This window comes from Crocodylus porosus, unplaced genomic scaffold (genome assembly GCF_001723895.1).
Source record: "Crocodylus porosus isolate Cpor-Errol unplaced genomic scaffold, CroPor_comp1, whole genome shotgun sequence".
NCBI lineage: Eukaryota > Metazoa > Chordata > Crocodylia > Crocodylidae > Crocodylus > Crocodylus porosus.
In genome coordinates, this window is record NW_017728906.1 from 89546911 (window position 1) to 89563094 (window position 16184).

The following is a 16184-nucleotide window of genomic DNA, read 5'->3' on the forward strand; positions in this document are numbered from 1 at the left end:
GAGGGCTTCAAAGGTGTTCCATCCCTGTTTCACCTGGGCTACGTGTGGAGCCAGGCATGGCTGGCAGCTGCAGGGAGACTCGCTTTGCTTGCACCTGCCTGCTCCTGTACTGATGGGGGCACACTGTGGGGACTGGACTGTGAGGAGAAACCTGTCTGCTGCTGCTGCTGTCCCTGGCAGAGCCCAGCTGGAGTAGGCAGGAGCAAAGTCCCTGCCTGCTTCTCCCCTGGTATGTTAGACTGAAAGGGAGTGTTGCCATGCCACTGCACCCCCTGGATCCTCTCTGCCTGTGAGCATCTGGTTTTGGCTTATTATTGCTTAGAAAATTTAGTTCTGTTAAATCTATTAAATTTAAAAGGACATTTTTTATGTTATAGCAACATTTATCTTCCTTCCTTTTTTTTTCTCATGCAGCCCTTATAATTCTTTTATGTTCTTTTTCTCTCTCTTTTTCTCTTTCAAACATTCTTATTTAATGTTTAAAAAACAAAAAGCAGTCACCATATAGTATACATGTATGCATACATGATGACAAAAGGAGGGAGAAATAGATAAAGAAGCATGTTTCAAGCTTTCAAGGATTTACTGTAGAACAGCGTGGCAGTAAGGTAGTTTTAAAAAAAATCTTGGCCGGTGACTTTTCAGGAATATCTTTTGTTCTCGTCATTTCTTCATGCTGCTAAAAGCCTCTATTATACTGTTTTATTATTCCATCTATTGGAGAAGCCTCTCTTCAGGCTGTAAACTGACATTGTCCTGTTTGATGGCATAAGTATGAATTATCTTTTCTGTAGTTTCTCGCAGCCTTTTGACCTCTGTGTCTCAGGTTATTGTGTGGCTGCCTGTTGCTGTAATATCAAAGTGTCTTCCATGTAAAGAAGCATTTCTTGGACTATTAACTCCTTTTGGCTTGTCCTCATGACTGAGCTATATAAAGCTTTAAAACAGGTTGAGATTTGGGAGATTTTCAAAGGTGGTGTGCATGGTTGATAATCTGATTATTGACCTGTTTACTCTTTCAGTGCTTTATCCAGTAGGGAAGGGTTTGCAGCATTTCTTGAAGACTGAATTTGTTTAATTTCCTCTGGAAGTTTGTTCCACAGCTGGATGTCTTCAGCTGAGACTGTCCTTAGTTTTCACGCACTTGCTCCAAGTTGTTTTGAGGAGTGCAGCATGCTGATGATTTAGATGGTGGGATGGATGTGTATTGACTCATAGGTGAGAGCTGGGTGAATTAGTTTTATCGTGATCTAGTTTTACCAGAACTAGAAAACATTGCCTGTTGTTTCTTTGATCAACGGAAGGCTGCAATGTCTGGTCACAACTGTTTACCATTACAGAAACTTGCTTGGTAAATTTTTCACAATGTGTGTTTGTCCTGGCTAATTTCACCTGCATTCTTTTTGTAACCTAAGGGAAGGCTGGAACTTCAGTGGATGTTTCTTTGTAGAGAAGTTACTTTGCTTCATTCTAGCACAGGATCATGGTGTGCCTGAAACTAGTGCAGACCATTCTTGTCTTATAGCTTCCTCCTATCTGTACTAATAGTACACTGTACTGTTGGGCTTACCTGCTGTCTCTGTTTACGGTTAGTGCTTTGGTGCATGGATTTTGTTCTGTATCTGAACAGAAGTTAACACAAGGGAATCCTAGGCCATGAGAGGGGCTCCTAGTTACTATAGTTACACAAATGATGAATAATATTGCAAACAGTTCAACCTGTAACACCATCAGAGTATGTTGGGTGGGTGATTTCCCTGCTTCCATTTCATGAATCTGTTTTTTTTTCAATACAAACAAAAGAAAGTGGCATGATTCAGAAAGATGATTCTTTTTTACTTGAGTTTGCTTCACAGAGTGCCTCTGCTAGTGCCTAATCTGTATCTGACAGGAAGCAATAGAAGTTCTGAGTTGAGCTGAGCTGCCATTTTCTAGCATTCTTTTCCTTGTCTAGTAATGCAAGGAGGAAGATCCACGTGTTTTTCCTCCTAGCTTTTGTCACTACATCTTTGCTGCTGCACAAGTAAATAGGCTTTGGAGAGAGCTTCTACCTTTTGCAATTGGCCACTTTTGGAATAGATGCCAAACCAGGTGCGTTTTGACTTGCAGGCATATCTCAAAGCAGTAGATGGTTTCACGTTAGATTGAAGAGGACAACTGGCTTCTTTTCCTGTCTGTTCCATTCAGCATGCATAACTGGTCATTCCAGCTAGTCATTAGGAAGTTATAGTCCTAACACCTTAAAAGTAATGCTGGGGTTTCTGATCCTATTATAGATGCCAGGTACAGCAACTGGTAATATTGAAAGATCTAACATGTTGCTTTGCCACCAGAGGACTCCTGGTGTGACTAGAACTGCTTCAGCCCCTGGAAACTGCAGCACATTTGATTACTGCATGCATTCCTATGCAACACATAGAGCAGAGGTAGGAGGTACAGTAAAAGGACTTCAAGCTCCTGAGGAGCTAATTCTACAGAATATGGGTTTTGTCTTGGACTACTTCAGCTTCAGAACTTCACAGGTCTGATGGAGGCAATTAAAAATTGCAAATGATTGATGCCTGTCAAGTTGGGCATCCCACCAGAAGTGATGTATTACAATGGATTTTAATTATATTTTAATTATAAAAATTAATTATGTAATTATAAAAATAATTAAGGCTGTTTTATTAAAGAGCCTGTTTTCTTTCAAAACAAAGAAGGGGGGGGGACCCTACATGTGCAACTTGGGGGTCCATAGAGCTAATTCACATTGGCTCCATCCTCAGTGATGGAACATGCAGCTTATGGCAAAAGTTCACTTTTCTCAGAATCTTTTCTTGTGTCTGCTTCTTTAGATTAAGCTATATTAACAGGGGTTTCTGACCAGGCTGTGGGATAGTGTTACATGCTTCAGACCCTACTTGATAGGTAGCTATGAGAGGAGTAGGGAAAAGTTTTTAAAGTGCAAGGGTTTATTGCATGTCAAAAAAGGAAATGGAGTTGTTTTTGTCCTGGGGTTATCAGGCTGGAAATACCCAGATCTGAGGAGGTGTTTTTATGCTGTGGGTTGGTTTTCGATGCAGGAGAATTTTTGTTGGCTATGTTTTATTTTTCTGAGAAGGTTAAGTGGGGGTATGTTGAGCTAAAAGTGTTGGTTGAGCTGCTTAGCTGGATTAGCAGGGCTGAGTGCAGGAGACAATATAATCATCTCATGAATGAGGTTATGGGGGAATTGGTGAGGCTTGCACAACTTGAAAAAAGGTGGTAGACCAGAAAGGAGACATTAGGAATTGGGTTCTCCAGTATAAGGGGATTTCAGAAGCACAATTATTTTTCTCACCTAAACAAAGTGTGTCCCACTTCATTTTGAACAGGGAAAATGGGGGGAGAGGATTTCCCTGTTTTTATTCTTACTTCTCCAAATCTTCCCTGTTACCTTGTTTCCTTCAGCAATGCCAGTTAAGACCTCCGTATGTTTTCCTTTGAAAAGATTAATCTGCATGGGGGATCAGTGGGAATGGTAAAGCAGGGTTCTGCCTCCAGTTTAACTACTTACTGTGGGCACCAGCTCTCCACTACCCCACTCCCAGAGGTAAGTAGCAGTTAAAACTACAGGAATCCGGTCTAGTTTTAAGAAATAGTGCATCTGGACTGGAGAGCTGCAGATGTGTGTAGCTAATCAGCAGTTTTTCTTTTTAGTATTTTAGAGAGCGCTTTGGATTTAATCCCCCCAATCATAATGGAAAATAAACAGCAGCTCCCTGCCATGACACTATTCTGTGTATTTATGGTTCTGCAGTGGAATTAAACTTATCAGTTGTAGGGACTAAAATTTACTTTTAATATCCCTTGGGGTGCTGGTTGTAACTTTGGAGGTTTTCATGCACAGAACTGTTGCATGCAAGCTTCTAGATATAGCAGTTAATACAAGTGGGGTGAAAGGGCGAAAATCATCTTCCAGCAGATGAAAAATAATCGCTTAAAAAACAGTAAAGAAAAAGCGATAAAACCAATAAACATACTTGAAACAAATCCAAGGAGGACAGCAGGGAACCAATTCAAGCCACATTCAACCAACACACTGTGGAATGGTAACACTTAAGTTGAAAGAGCTATAGTTTTATCTGGAGATTTTTTTTTGTAGTCTTTAAACATTTTATTTGTATATTTGCATGGGAAAAGCAAAATAAAAATAATTACAAGTCCAATTACTTTTACTGTTTCCTCTTGTATCCTGTGTAATTTACTAATCTGAGGCCAGTAAAGGGTTTTAGTTTGGTTTTGCCATGACTGATCATTCTCTTCTGTCTCTGTACTAGCTGATGGTTGTCAGAAAGGAACTAGATAGGTCTGTTCACATTTTTTAGATTAAGTGAATTCATCAAAGAAGGAAATTTTGTAGCATGTTACACACAGAAACAAGCAATGCTAAATTCTTTTATTTATACACAAATGTAACCAACAAACTTTAGGACTGGAAAAAGTGTTGAGACACTGACGGATAAAATAAATTTTAAGTAACAGGGATAGCATAAGATGTGGCAATATCACATTAACATACTGGAATTTAAACACTGCCTATCTCATAGGAAATAAGTGTGGGACAGGACTGGATGGCAGAGGGTACAGGTTTTAGTCGCTCTACCTCTACCTGACTCCCTGTTCTCTTTTCTTTGTCTGTCTTATCTCTGATAAAATTATAATAATACTTACTAACCTGTACAAAGAATTGTGACGTACATAGTCGGAAATCATGCTCTGGGGACATGACAGCAACACTGCTTCTCATCAGAGGACAAATAAAATTTCATGTGGCACACAGACATTAGTTTGGCTGTATTTAATGTGCTTTTCTAAAACCTTTTCCTACTTCTAAAAACGCTTTCATTCCAGATTCTGCCTTTCCATTTATGGAAATTTAAAAAACAAATTTAATATTTAAAAAAAAATTATTTTAGCATAGGAGTTTGTCACAGAATTAAAGCAGGACTTAATATTAAATGTGTGATCTTGTCTCTCAAATACACACACAGCCTCTCTCACCAGTCCTACTAAAATGTTTCACCTGGCCAGTAGTGTAATTCTTGTATTCAAAGCAGAGTTTGTAGGAAAATAGGGCTGGAAGGGACTTCACAAGGTCATCTAGCAGTTCAGCCACCTGCTAAAGGCAGGATCATCTCAGCCGAGTGCCTGCCTAACCTGCTTTTGAAGGTTTCCAAGGACAGAGATTCCACAATTTCTCTAGGTAGCCTGTTCCAATGCTTGACCATCCTCATAGTCACGAAGTTCCTGCTAATCTCCACCCTAAATTGCCCGTGCTGCTGCTTGAGGCTGTTGCGTGCTCTCTTTTGACACTGCCCTGTGGCAGTTCTGTGATTCCACAGCTGCACAATTTGCAGCAGTACTGACTGTGCTCCAGAGTCTCTGCTTCAATTTCTTCTTTTTTAATGAATGTAATGTTTCTGTCCTGAGGGCTGCAAAGATCACCTTGAAATTAAGAACAGATTTTAAACCAATACAACGATGGCTGCCTCAGGGTTGGCAGTAATGCCAATGTGGTGCTGACTAGTCAAATCAGCTGTAAACTGGGTAGGTTGCATAGTGGTAGCAGTTTAACCCTGGTTGCAGAGAACTCAGTTCAGGCTTATTTATCATGGTTCTTTAGTAGTTTCTGCAGCTCTGTTGAGCTTTTCACTGCCATGTGCATTGCCAATACGCACACCTGTGAGCTTTAAAATAACCTAGGCAAGTCTACTTCGTTAGTGCAGTAACAGCAATTGACTGGAGAATAAACTTGTCCTTGATGCAGGGTGCCTGCAGTAGTAACTCCATGATGTATGAACTCTGCCCTATTAGTCTCAGGCAGGGTCTGCAGAATCTGCTGTTCTACAGCCACAAAATCTGGCAGTTTGCTGTAACCAGGTTTCTGACCTATTTATATCTAGTTTCTTACTGGCTAGGACTTGTTTGCAGCTGCATCTTGTTTTCTAGTTTTTCTCACTGGGGGAGTTAATTGGATTGCAAGGTCTTTTCGCTGTTGGAAGCAGGCAGCATGGATCACAAAGCCATAGCTGGAGTCTAGTTTGGGAGTGGTAGGGAAAGGTAGCAGTGTGGATTTTTCCAGGCTGTGTAGAGAACATCCGTTTCACTGGAGTTTGTTGATTTGTCTTCATCTGAGTTTGCAGAAATGGTTCAACTTCAGTGAAGTTCTGATGGACCCAGGCAGGATTCATTCCTGTCTAGGCATCTTACAAAATCTTCTGGACTTTCTGGAAAGCCCTTAAGGTTGGGGAACTCGGGGCTTTCCCCTGTTCCACAGCTCTAGGCCAGGCTGTCATGTGAACTGTCTTGCTCCTGGGGACCACATGGATTTTGAAGTCTGGTTGCTGGGTGAACAATCAGGCAAACCACCGTGGAGGCAGGGCTCTCATTTCTTTTCACAGAGGATTTTACAATTTTGGTGGGGGATTGTTTTGAATATGGACGAATTAAGAATTTTGATGCATTTAAAATGAAGGATTTTTGTGTGTAGAGCAATGGTGAAGCTGGTTTGACTGCCGTGAAGTAGTTGGAAGCTTTTGGATCCAGGGACAAAAGACACTGAAGCCAAATACAAGTATCCCTTTGCTGCTTTGTCACATGGACCCATCTGCTTGGTCAGCAGGAAATGTCAAGGCTGTAGCAGGGCTGTCTGGATAGCCTAATGAAAAAACCCTTCCACAGATGTAGTCACAGATGTAATCCTTGATAAATTTCATGCTACCGAATCATGCTATTCGTGTCATATAATTGCTGTGTTGTCGCAGGCCTGTGTCTTCCATTGGCTCACCTGGGTGTAGAGGGTGGTGATAAACAATGTATTAATAATAAAGAAATAAAAAATTGAGGGCCTTTTACAGCTTGCACTGTGAGCCACACAAATGTTGATGATGGGTGTTAGTGCTAGCTCACGTTTAGAGCAGCCGTACTACAGGCAGCAGGGTCTTGGAGGACCAAATGATGATAACCTCTCTTCCCCGCCCTCCCATTCTGGGCTCTTCCCCCTGCCCGTCTGGTTGCTTCCTGCCTCCCCTTGCCCCTGGGGTCTTGCTGAGTTGTGGTTGTCCACACTGTATCCTAGGGGAGCAGGCAAGGGAGGGTTAACCTGGCTGTACTGTTGCCTGGCAGGATATGGGATGTTTGGGGGGGGGGGGCAGTGGGCCCGTTTGGGACCAGTGAGGAAGGGTCAGCAGGTAGGGTGTTTACACGAAGGTGTAGCCTAGCCTGGCTGCATATCACTGTAACAGGAGCTGGGTACCAGGGATCAGAGAGAACCCTGCCTTGGAGTGGCATAATTTTGAGCCACATAACAAGCGCTTAAAACTAGTTTCAAATGTTAATGTGTGGACAGTCCAGGGGTTAAGAGCTCCAGTAGCCACCCCAAATTACCATGTAACAAGGCCCTAAGCCTGTTGTGGGATCTATGAGTGGTTGGCATGGGATCTGGTACAAATGTCTTTCCAAACCTGCAGACCCCTGATCATAATAGCTTGGTTTCACAGTGATACTTGTGTTTCTTACCCATGAGAGCAGGGGGGGTTAAAAAATGACTGTGTACGGGAGATATGGATAGAAAAATAAATGTGTAGTTATGCATTAGTGGACATTCAGGCCCACTCTACAAGTTATATTTATGTTGCAATGAATGTGTTAATTGTAGCATAAATAGGAAGGGTGCTACGTATGCACTCTATTTCAGGTACCCTACATGCAAAATTTGTCTGTCTGGGGCCTCACTTAGACAAGTTTTGCTTTATGTTAGTGGCATTGTAATTAAGTATTTATGTTACAGTAGTGCCCAAGATGGCCTCTTGTGTTCTGACCTTCTGGACAAATTTTAAACTGAGATTTAGGGATAGGAATTCATGTCAAGTAAAATGAAGATAAAGATTACAAATTGGAAGTTGGTCCTTTAATTAGAAATATTAACTGCTAGTCAAAATAGACAAGAATAGAGCAAAGGATTACTTATGCCCAGTATGAGCGCAAGGGGAATATTTGCAAAACACTTGCCAGCAGTAAAGGTTCGCATTAGTGGTATGTGGTAAAGCAGACAAAAAGTTGCTAGGTATCAAAAATAGCACATGTACTTGATTTAGCAGAAGAAATACAGTATTTGAATTTCACCCGATGTGGGTAGTGATTTGTTTGTATTGTAGAGTTTCATTCCACATCCTGTTCTGTTTTGTTTCGTTTTTTAATTAAGAATTATTTCTCATAAATGTGGTAATAAAGTTGAAGGATGAAAGGTTTTCTCTTTTGCAACACAAAGCAAAAAAGGCCCTCTAGTGGCCATGGTTTGTTTTAAAAAATCATGTGGGAATTTTCTTTCCTATTCCTTGTCCCACCCAAGCAATATGGCAAAAATTATTTTTTCAGCAGAACGTTATTCATCAGAGTAATCAGAAATGAGAAGAGACAGTCTTTTCTCCTGGACATTCTTATGCTACTAGCTTGAGCCAGTAATTTCTGATTTGCAGGTTAGTCATTTAACTTGCAATTTTTGTCTGGGGAGCATTTACCTAACTGATTTAACTCTACACATTAATGCTAGGTACAATTTATTGAATAGTAGATAATTATGTTAGGTAGCTAAAGCAGTAAACTGTGGAATGAAGATACAGTAGCAGATATGAAGATAGAGTAGATTACTGTCTTGAGTTTGCTCCTTAAGCCACAAATTGGTTTTCTTTTTGACAACTTTGTATAATTTTTTTTCCTCCCCTCTTTCAACAGCCCAGTGACTTCTCGGTATCTCTAAAGGCATCTGGGAAGAACAAACATTTCAAGGTGCAGCTCGTGGACAATGTCTATTGTATTGGGCAGCGTCGATTTAATACTATGGATGAATTGGTGGAACACTACAAAAAGGCTCCCATCTTCACCAGTGAACACGGGGAAAAGTTATATCTTGTGAAAGCACTTCAGTGACATTGAAGATGGACTTGGCCATCTAGGCCTCTTACAACTTACAAGCCTTAGGTCCTAAATTCACTTTTATAGAGCAGAGCAATTTACTACCTGAAGCAGGCTTAAAGGATGGGCTCTTTCTAAAGTATTTGCTCTGTTGGTTGTTATTGTCCTTTTTCTGTTTGCCTATTTTGTTGTTTCGGTTCTGTTAATCTCAGATCACCTCCCCTCAGGTTGAGAATTTCACTTATGTGGCCATTGTAAGCACTCACCTTCATGCCTGAGTTCTAAACTCCCCTCTCCTGTGTACGTTTACATAGTTAGCTCAGATAAACGAGGGGTGTTTTCAATTCAAAACAGTGTTAATCTGTTCAAATTGCTCACGCTGACAGAACTCTTCATTAAGAGACATCAGGCACAGTTTGAATGCACTGAAGCTGCAGCTAATTAAATGAGATATAGTAGACATAACAGTTGTGGCTATGAGTTCTGTAGCTATTTTGCTTACCAAGTAGTATATTACAAAATTTCCTAGTTCCTAGAAGCACTCTTTACACTGTACTCTGCTATTACATTGCCTCTTCAACTCTTTGTAAAGAGTACACTAATTAAAGCATTTTGTAATAGTACTTCTTAAACTACTATGGTAAGATTGTAGTAAAAGAAACCTATCTAGTGTATTTTGGTCTGTAATTGCAACAAAGAGAAATTTTCTTTGAGAGTTGATTACTAGAGAAAGATTCATTAAATTGTAAAGACTGAATGTTTTGGTAATCTACAACCAAATGTGCCATCCACATCATGCTTTTCCTCTTGCCCTTCTGCTTGTTTGAATTAAACAATTATGTATTTAATTCTCAAAGTAATATGTATCTGTAGCTGATTGTTGACACTAATACAGAAGATTAATAAAAACTGATCTTGGGGTAGGGTGGGGGGTTACCAACACTAATATATATATATATTTGCTTTACAGAAAGAAAGCTTCAGGGTTTACAGAAGATGGTATGATCAGTAGTAGGAGACACAGAATGTTTATCAAGAAAATGCATTTTCTCTTTTCTTTACATTTAAGCTCCTTTATGGTTTAAATACACAGTCTTTAGATGGCACATTCCTGAGACTGAAGAAGGGATCTTGAGATCTCAAAATCTTGCATACTCAGTTTTTTGGATATTGTAATAAAAAAGGTATTATGTCAAGATGGAGTATTGGATTTATCCTTGGTTAGTAGTCCTGGTGTTGATTTACCAAGGTGAAATGGAATAAATACTACATTTGTGTAGTGTAAGAAGAAAAGATTTGGAGCTCCAGATTAGAGCATCTGTTGTTATCCACCATGTTCTCTGCCAGTCCATAAAGTACTTCAGTGAAACTTGAAGTGAGAGCCATTTCCTGGTGCATCACCTCTTAATTTCATTTATTTCAACTTCCTTTTAAATTTGATTTCTTGTCTACACTGGTATTTCAACCACAAATATAGCTGTCCTCATGTAAACCCTACATGAGTGTAGCGTGAATTGCACGTTTGCTGAAGGGGGGAATTTATCTACATTTGTGACTGAAACTTAATTATAGGCTAGGCCTGGCAAGCAGATAGAGTTAAAAGTTGTGTTAACCTATTGTTTTACCTTCTCTTGGCTTTTTCTCTTTTTGGGTTGCATCCTTTTTTTCCCCCCCACCAGAATCTGCTATTAAAAATCAGACAGCAGCGCTTCTACTTGGCTTTCCATTACACAGCTTTCTGGTGGTAGTATTGATTGAGAGATGGATCAATTTTGTCCCTGTAGGATGGTGATCTGTTGTACTCTCAGGCAGTGGTATATTTATTGCCACATATTAGGAATATAAATACAGGTTTCCCTCACTTTTATGTTGTATGTACATTCCTGGAAAACAGCACATTACTTGAATACCCGTAAAGGGACCTCACTGTACAGGGTAACAAATAAGGATATGTTCCAAGAACTCGACTGTACTGACCCCCAGACCCATTTCTACCACTTTTACAAGACAATTTTGGTAGTCACCAACAGTACACACAATCACAGGGCACTGTCATAATGGGGATGGCAACTACAGAAACGCATATCGCAGACAACAAGCAAGGAGCACAGATCCACTTAGGAAACTATATTTTGGTGCGCATCACTCCCACAATGCACTGCACAAAGCAGCTGACTGTGGGCTTCCAACACACCAATTGCATAAGAATGAATTTACCTCCATATAACAAATGTTTGGTATAAAAAGGGTCATCGCTTAAGATTGAATTCATGCATATGGAACCCGCATAAAGTGAGGGAAACCTGTTCTAAAACTAGCCGGTGGTATGTCTGTTCATATAATGCGTCTGGATGATTAAGATGAAGGTGAAGGGGAAAGTCCCACAGTAGATAATTGCAGACTAACTTGTTTACTAGAAAAGTTTCTTCCTAACCTCCATTAGTGATTGGCTTTCACACAGATATAAGATGGGATGAAATTATTATGCAACTATGGATGTTTTCTTCTCCCATATGAATTGCTAATCCTCTTTAAAATGCTACTGGGTATTTGACCTTGGTGTAGCAATGAAGTTCAAAAGGGTAATTATACATTGTATAAAAATATATCTATTTTTCATCATTTCTTAAATTCATTGCCCTTAGCTTCATTAAATATCCTTTATTGTATTTTTAGAGAAGAACTTCATTTTTTAAGTAAACATATTTAGTTGCTTCCATGGTGTCCCCTATTATTCATCTTTCTTCACATATTATTCATCTTTCTTAACAAAATAGGAAGTACTAGGTCAGCGTCAGGAGGCTTTCTGGGACCCTTGCTGTTTTCCTCATGAGCTTTTGGACATCTTCTCATAGAAATCACATGGAATGCACTGCTGTATGTGAGTATATACCCTAAGTTTATAGACTGCTGTTACAATCTGCGTATCGCTTCCTGTCCTCTTTTTGACTGTTGCTGTGCTTTGAGCTGCAGTTTTCATTGAGCTATCCACAGAGACACAGCCCTCTCTTCCTGAGTGGTTTTCCTGGGCACTGAATTAAATCATTCTGCCCATTAAGCAAGCTTTGTTTGGTCTCTAAAGTTCCTTATAAAGTGGCAAAAAATCAGCAGTTACAAGACCCCAGGATTTGTCTTTTCTTTTAATCACTAATGACCCTGAAAATGGGGTAAGCAATGAGGTGGCAATGCTTACAGAAGACACAAAATTATTTAAATACTTGCAGAAAACACAACACTTCAAATTTTAATAATTTTGTGTCTTCTGCAAGCATTGCCACCTCATTGCTTATGCAAAGAAAAATCCTGGGGTCTTGTATGGCTGATTTTTTTGCCACTTCATTCTTACTTCATCTTTCACCCAGTTTCTAATCATGACAGCTTTGTCCATCAGTCAACAACAGCTTAATTTTCTTTGCAGCTTCTTGTCCAAGATTAGGGTTTATTTTTATAAAGTCTAAAAATACATTCATTTATTTTTTCATCTGCTGTTTTTGATAAAAGATCATCAAAATTCTATTAGGCAGGATTTTTCTTTAAGAAAATGAATTCTGATGTCCCATCCCGTGTCCCCCCACCCCAGTGCATTACAGTTTGGATTCTTCTAGGTTCATTTATTTTTTCTAAGATGACTGAAAGCTATATTGATTAGTTGGAAAATAAACAACTTTAAATAATAATTGTTTTAAGTCCCAGTGCCAGCTATGCTTTTCCATGTTATTCTGCTTCCTTTTTAAAAATTCAGGAGCATGCATGCCTTTCCTGACTTTTGAAGTAACAACTCTTTTACCTTCCGTGCAAAAATAGTCTAAGAAATTCTGATTTCCAAACTTTTAACTCTAAGGTCTCACTAACTGTCATCTTTTTGTTATTAATGATGGATAGTTTGTTTGTTTGTTGGCAGTAGCATGTAGGGATCATTGTAGAGGGTTTCATTGTACTAGATATTCTGCAAAGGAAACAAAAAGGTTATCAAATACTCCTTTTTCTGAAGCTATGCATCAGTCTTTCTGCGTGATTCCTTTCCTGAATATTTTATATTGTGATCTTTTTTTTTTTTTGGATCAAACTGCAGTTACTACTTGAACTAATTCTTGTGGTATTTAGGGCTCAATTGAAAATAGTCACTCTCCTGTTTACCTATCTATTCCAAGCAGCTGTTGTTTGAAGTGTAAAGAAACTGCTTGTTTAAATTGTCCCAATCTAGCATCTGACCAGTTTGTATGCAGGTGATGAAACCACCCTTGTTTTACTAGTCTTAGTTGTCTCCTTGCTTTCCCCTGAGATTTTTCATAAAATTTCAGTTTCTTAATTAGGAGCCAACTAGTATAAGCCTACCTGTATATTAGTTTCCCATGACTTGGAATTTGTATTGCTAGTGATTCTAGGGAACGATTTTCCACTCATAAATATTCTGTCTCAAGTTTCTATCACTTTCTTTTATTTGTGGCAGGGCACAGTATAGATTTCCCATAGTTGTAGATAGCTTATTCACGGAACAAGCTGGAGAAATCCTGGTGATTGTGGGCTATTTTAGTATTGGCAGAAACCAGCAACTTGCTTAATCAGAGGCTAGGTAATAGCTCTGGGTAATGATTTTTGATCATTTCTGATTTCTGAGGTGACAGACTTCTGTAATTTTTAAATCCCTGGGCCCATCCCATTTTCTCCATTTGTCACATTTGTATGTGGGAGGAGAGGAGAGAAATGCTTTAGTTTACCATGAAATGTAAGTGACTACCATCCACTGAATCTCTGTCACATTCTCAGCCTAGTGAAATAGCTGACTGCTTTTTGAAAGGCAAGGTAGTTATTTCACAGTGTTGATTTATAGGTAAAATTTTATGAGATGACCGAGAGGGGTATTACTTTGCTGGAAATAATGCATAGTTCTTAGCTATAATAGAAACTGTGAATTCTATAAACAGGGTTTTTTCTTTCAGTTTAATAGCTTACAAGAAGTGAGAAATGCCATATAAAAAAGGAGGGTTCTCTCCTCTCCTAAGCATGCATAGTACTTAGTACTAATGCAGCTGACCTGTTCCTTCACAAAAAACTAAAAAGGCTTTGGGAGGCCCTGGGGTGGGGGGTGAGGGGTGCAAAACTGTTCACTGTAGTTCTATTTGTTAGTGACTATTAGGTGGAGTAGACTTTTTGGTAATAAAGAACTGTGCATTGATCACTTAAAAATATATATTGCAACTCAGCCTGCAGTGTTTACATTCTTAGAGATACTCTGTGCAGTACATTTTTGACGTGTCTACTGCCATGTGAAATGAGCATATATAGCAAGAGCAGTAGGTTAATGACCTTGTTACTAACTAATAGACTGAGGTAGTGAATAGGACTGGACCTATGACTATAAATGGCTTAAAATACAACTTCATGGACTCAAAGGCTCAACATGAAATCTATTCAATATAGTTTTTAAAAAAAGGTAATTTAGTTTCCAGTACTACAGCAGTCCCCCCTGTATCCCCTGCAATTTTTTATAATTTTAAATTCACATTGTCCTTTGCTTTTCAGAATGGGTTTTATCTCCCCTGTTGCTTTGTGAAACATCCACACAACTAAAACAGGAAGCTGACTACTGAAGAATGGTAAATCTTAACTAATTTTTCCATAAATTGGAAGAAAAAAAATTTTGGTCTTTGGTTTATGATTATACTAGGAATCATAGAAGCTAATAGGAAGTTAGAAATTTTAGAAAAAGTTATCATTTTTTAAATTGACAGGCAAATTATCCCCAGTTGTTAGCATCCATAATAGTGGGTGTTTCTGTTGGGGGCGGGGTAAGATAAACTTTTCAAGCAAATAGAGAGGAGGAAGTCTTGTATGGACTTTATTTTGACATTTGACCTTGTGGTGATATTTGCTGTTTCAGAAAGTGGCTCAAAACTTAAGCTGTCAGAATCTAAACCTTAATTCACCTGTGCAAGCTTCTGTCAGTGAAGAAATTAGGCTTCAGGTCTGCCTTTCAAATGATTTCATTCTGTTGTTCCATACCCAGTCCAAAAATGTCTCCCAGCTTCATTCCCTAGATTTAAGTGTTCCAGCCTCAGGAAATGATGGTATAAAACTGCTCATGATGAGATCACACTCAAGGGAATGGTGGTAGTTCTCAGAAGAAGAGAGAAGCAGAAATATTTGGGTCTTGCTCCAGGCAGGAGATTGAGCCAACTTTTGCTTCTTATAACAGCCAGAAACTCTTTCCCAGCAAAGCATCTTTTTGGAAATTAGCCAGTTCTCAGATAACATGTAGTTGGAATTTAGCTTCAGTTACAGTTAGGAGGCTGTGATGAAAAATAATGGACCTTGTTAATGCAATGTGTTTCAATTTTATCTTGTATCAAACACTTACGCTTACAAAAGTAAGATTTAGAGGGAAGAGGATTTACCTATATAGTCCATTAGCTCAGAAAGAGTTGCCAGGTATAAGCTGCTGAATGAGAGAAACCAGCCACAGAGTAGCATCTTTAATAAGAAAAGGCACACTAGTGTAAGGCAAACCTTTGTAGATGCATCTCCTCAGCGGTGTTACTAGCAATGAGTGAAGGGAGCACAAGCCCTGGGTGTTGACTGACCAGGATGCCAGAACAGAGGAGGGGGATGGGGAACAAGATTTTTTGGCAGCTCATGGCCTCTGGTAGCATGGAGCCAAGTGCAAATGGTCAGGAGGTAGCAGCCAGGAGGTAGAAACAGGGCAGCTTAAGGCTTTGGAGTGGATATGGCAGGGTGGGAACTGGGTGGGAACTGGATGGGGTGAGAAGACTGCATTCCAAGGGTTAATCCTGCCATTGATTTTGGCATTTTATATTGTTGCTTAGGATGGCTTTGGTAGTACCCTTAAGCCTTGCTGGCTGCTGGGTTCTGGCCACTTGCTGTCTCTGCCTGCCAGCAGAGACCACAACTGCTGAAGCCTGTGTTTGCTTGCCTTTGTTCCAGCACCAGAACAGGGGAAAAGTTAATCAACTAAGAGTACAGAAAGAACAGGTTATAAGAGATTTACCTAAATGAGCTGGATATTTTTAAATCTTCAGAACCAAACAAGATTCATTCTAGAGTACTCAAGGAATTGGCTGAGACAAAGGTAGCTCTACCATTCAGAACTCATGAAGGTTGGATAGTTTCATAGTTTGTAGGGTCAGAAGGGACCTGAGCAGATCATCTAGTCCGACCCCCTGCCATGGCAGGAAAGAATACTGAGGTCAAATGACCCCAGCAAGATGTTCATCTAACCTCCTCTTAAA

At 39.6% G+C, this 16184-nt stretch overlaps 1 protein-coding gene across 3 annotated transcripts in view; it reads left to right on the forward strand.

The window, feature by feature from the left end:
- Positions 1–10133, forward strand: part of NCK2 (NCK adaptor protein 2) — a 126858-nt gene extending 116725 nt beyond the window's left edge. For all 3 annotated transcript variants that reach the window (XM_019529582.1, XM_019529584.1, XM_019529585.1), the window contains one exon: positions 8758–10133. In XM_019529582.1, coding sequence (XP_019385127.1) covers positions 8758–8952 — 195 coding nt within the window. In that variant the 3' untranslated portion in view covers positions 8953–10133. The remainder of the gene's footprint in view (positions 1–8757) is intronic.
- Positions 10134–16184: the final 6051 nt, after the last annotated feature.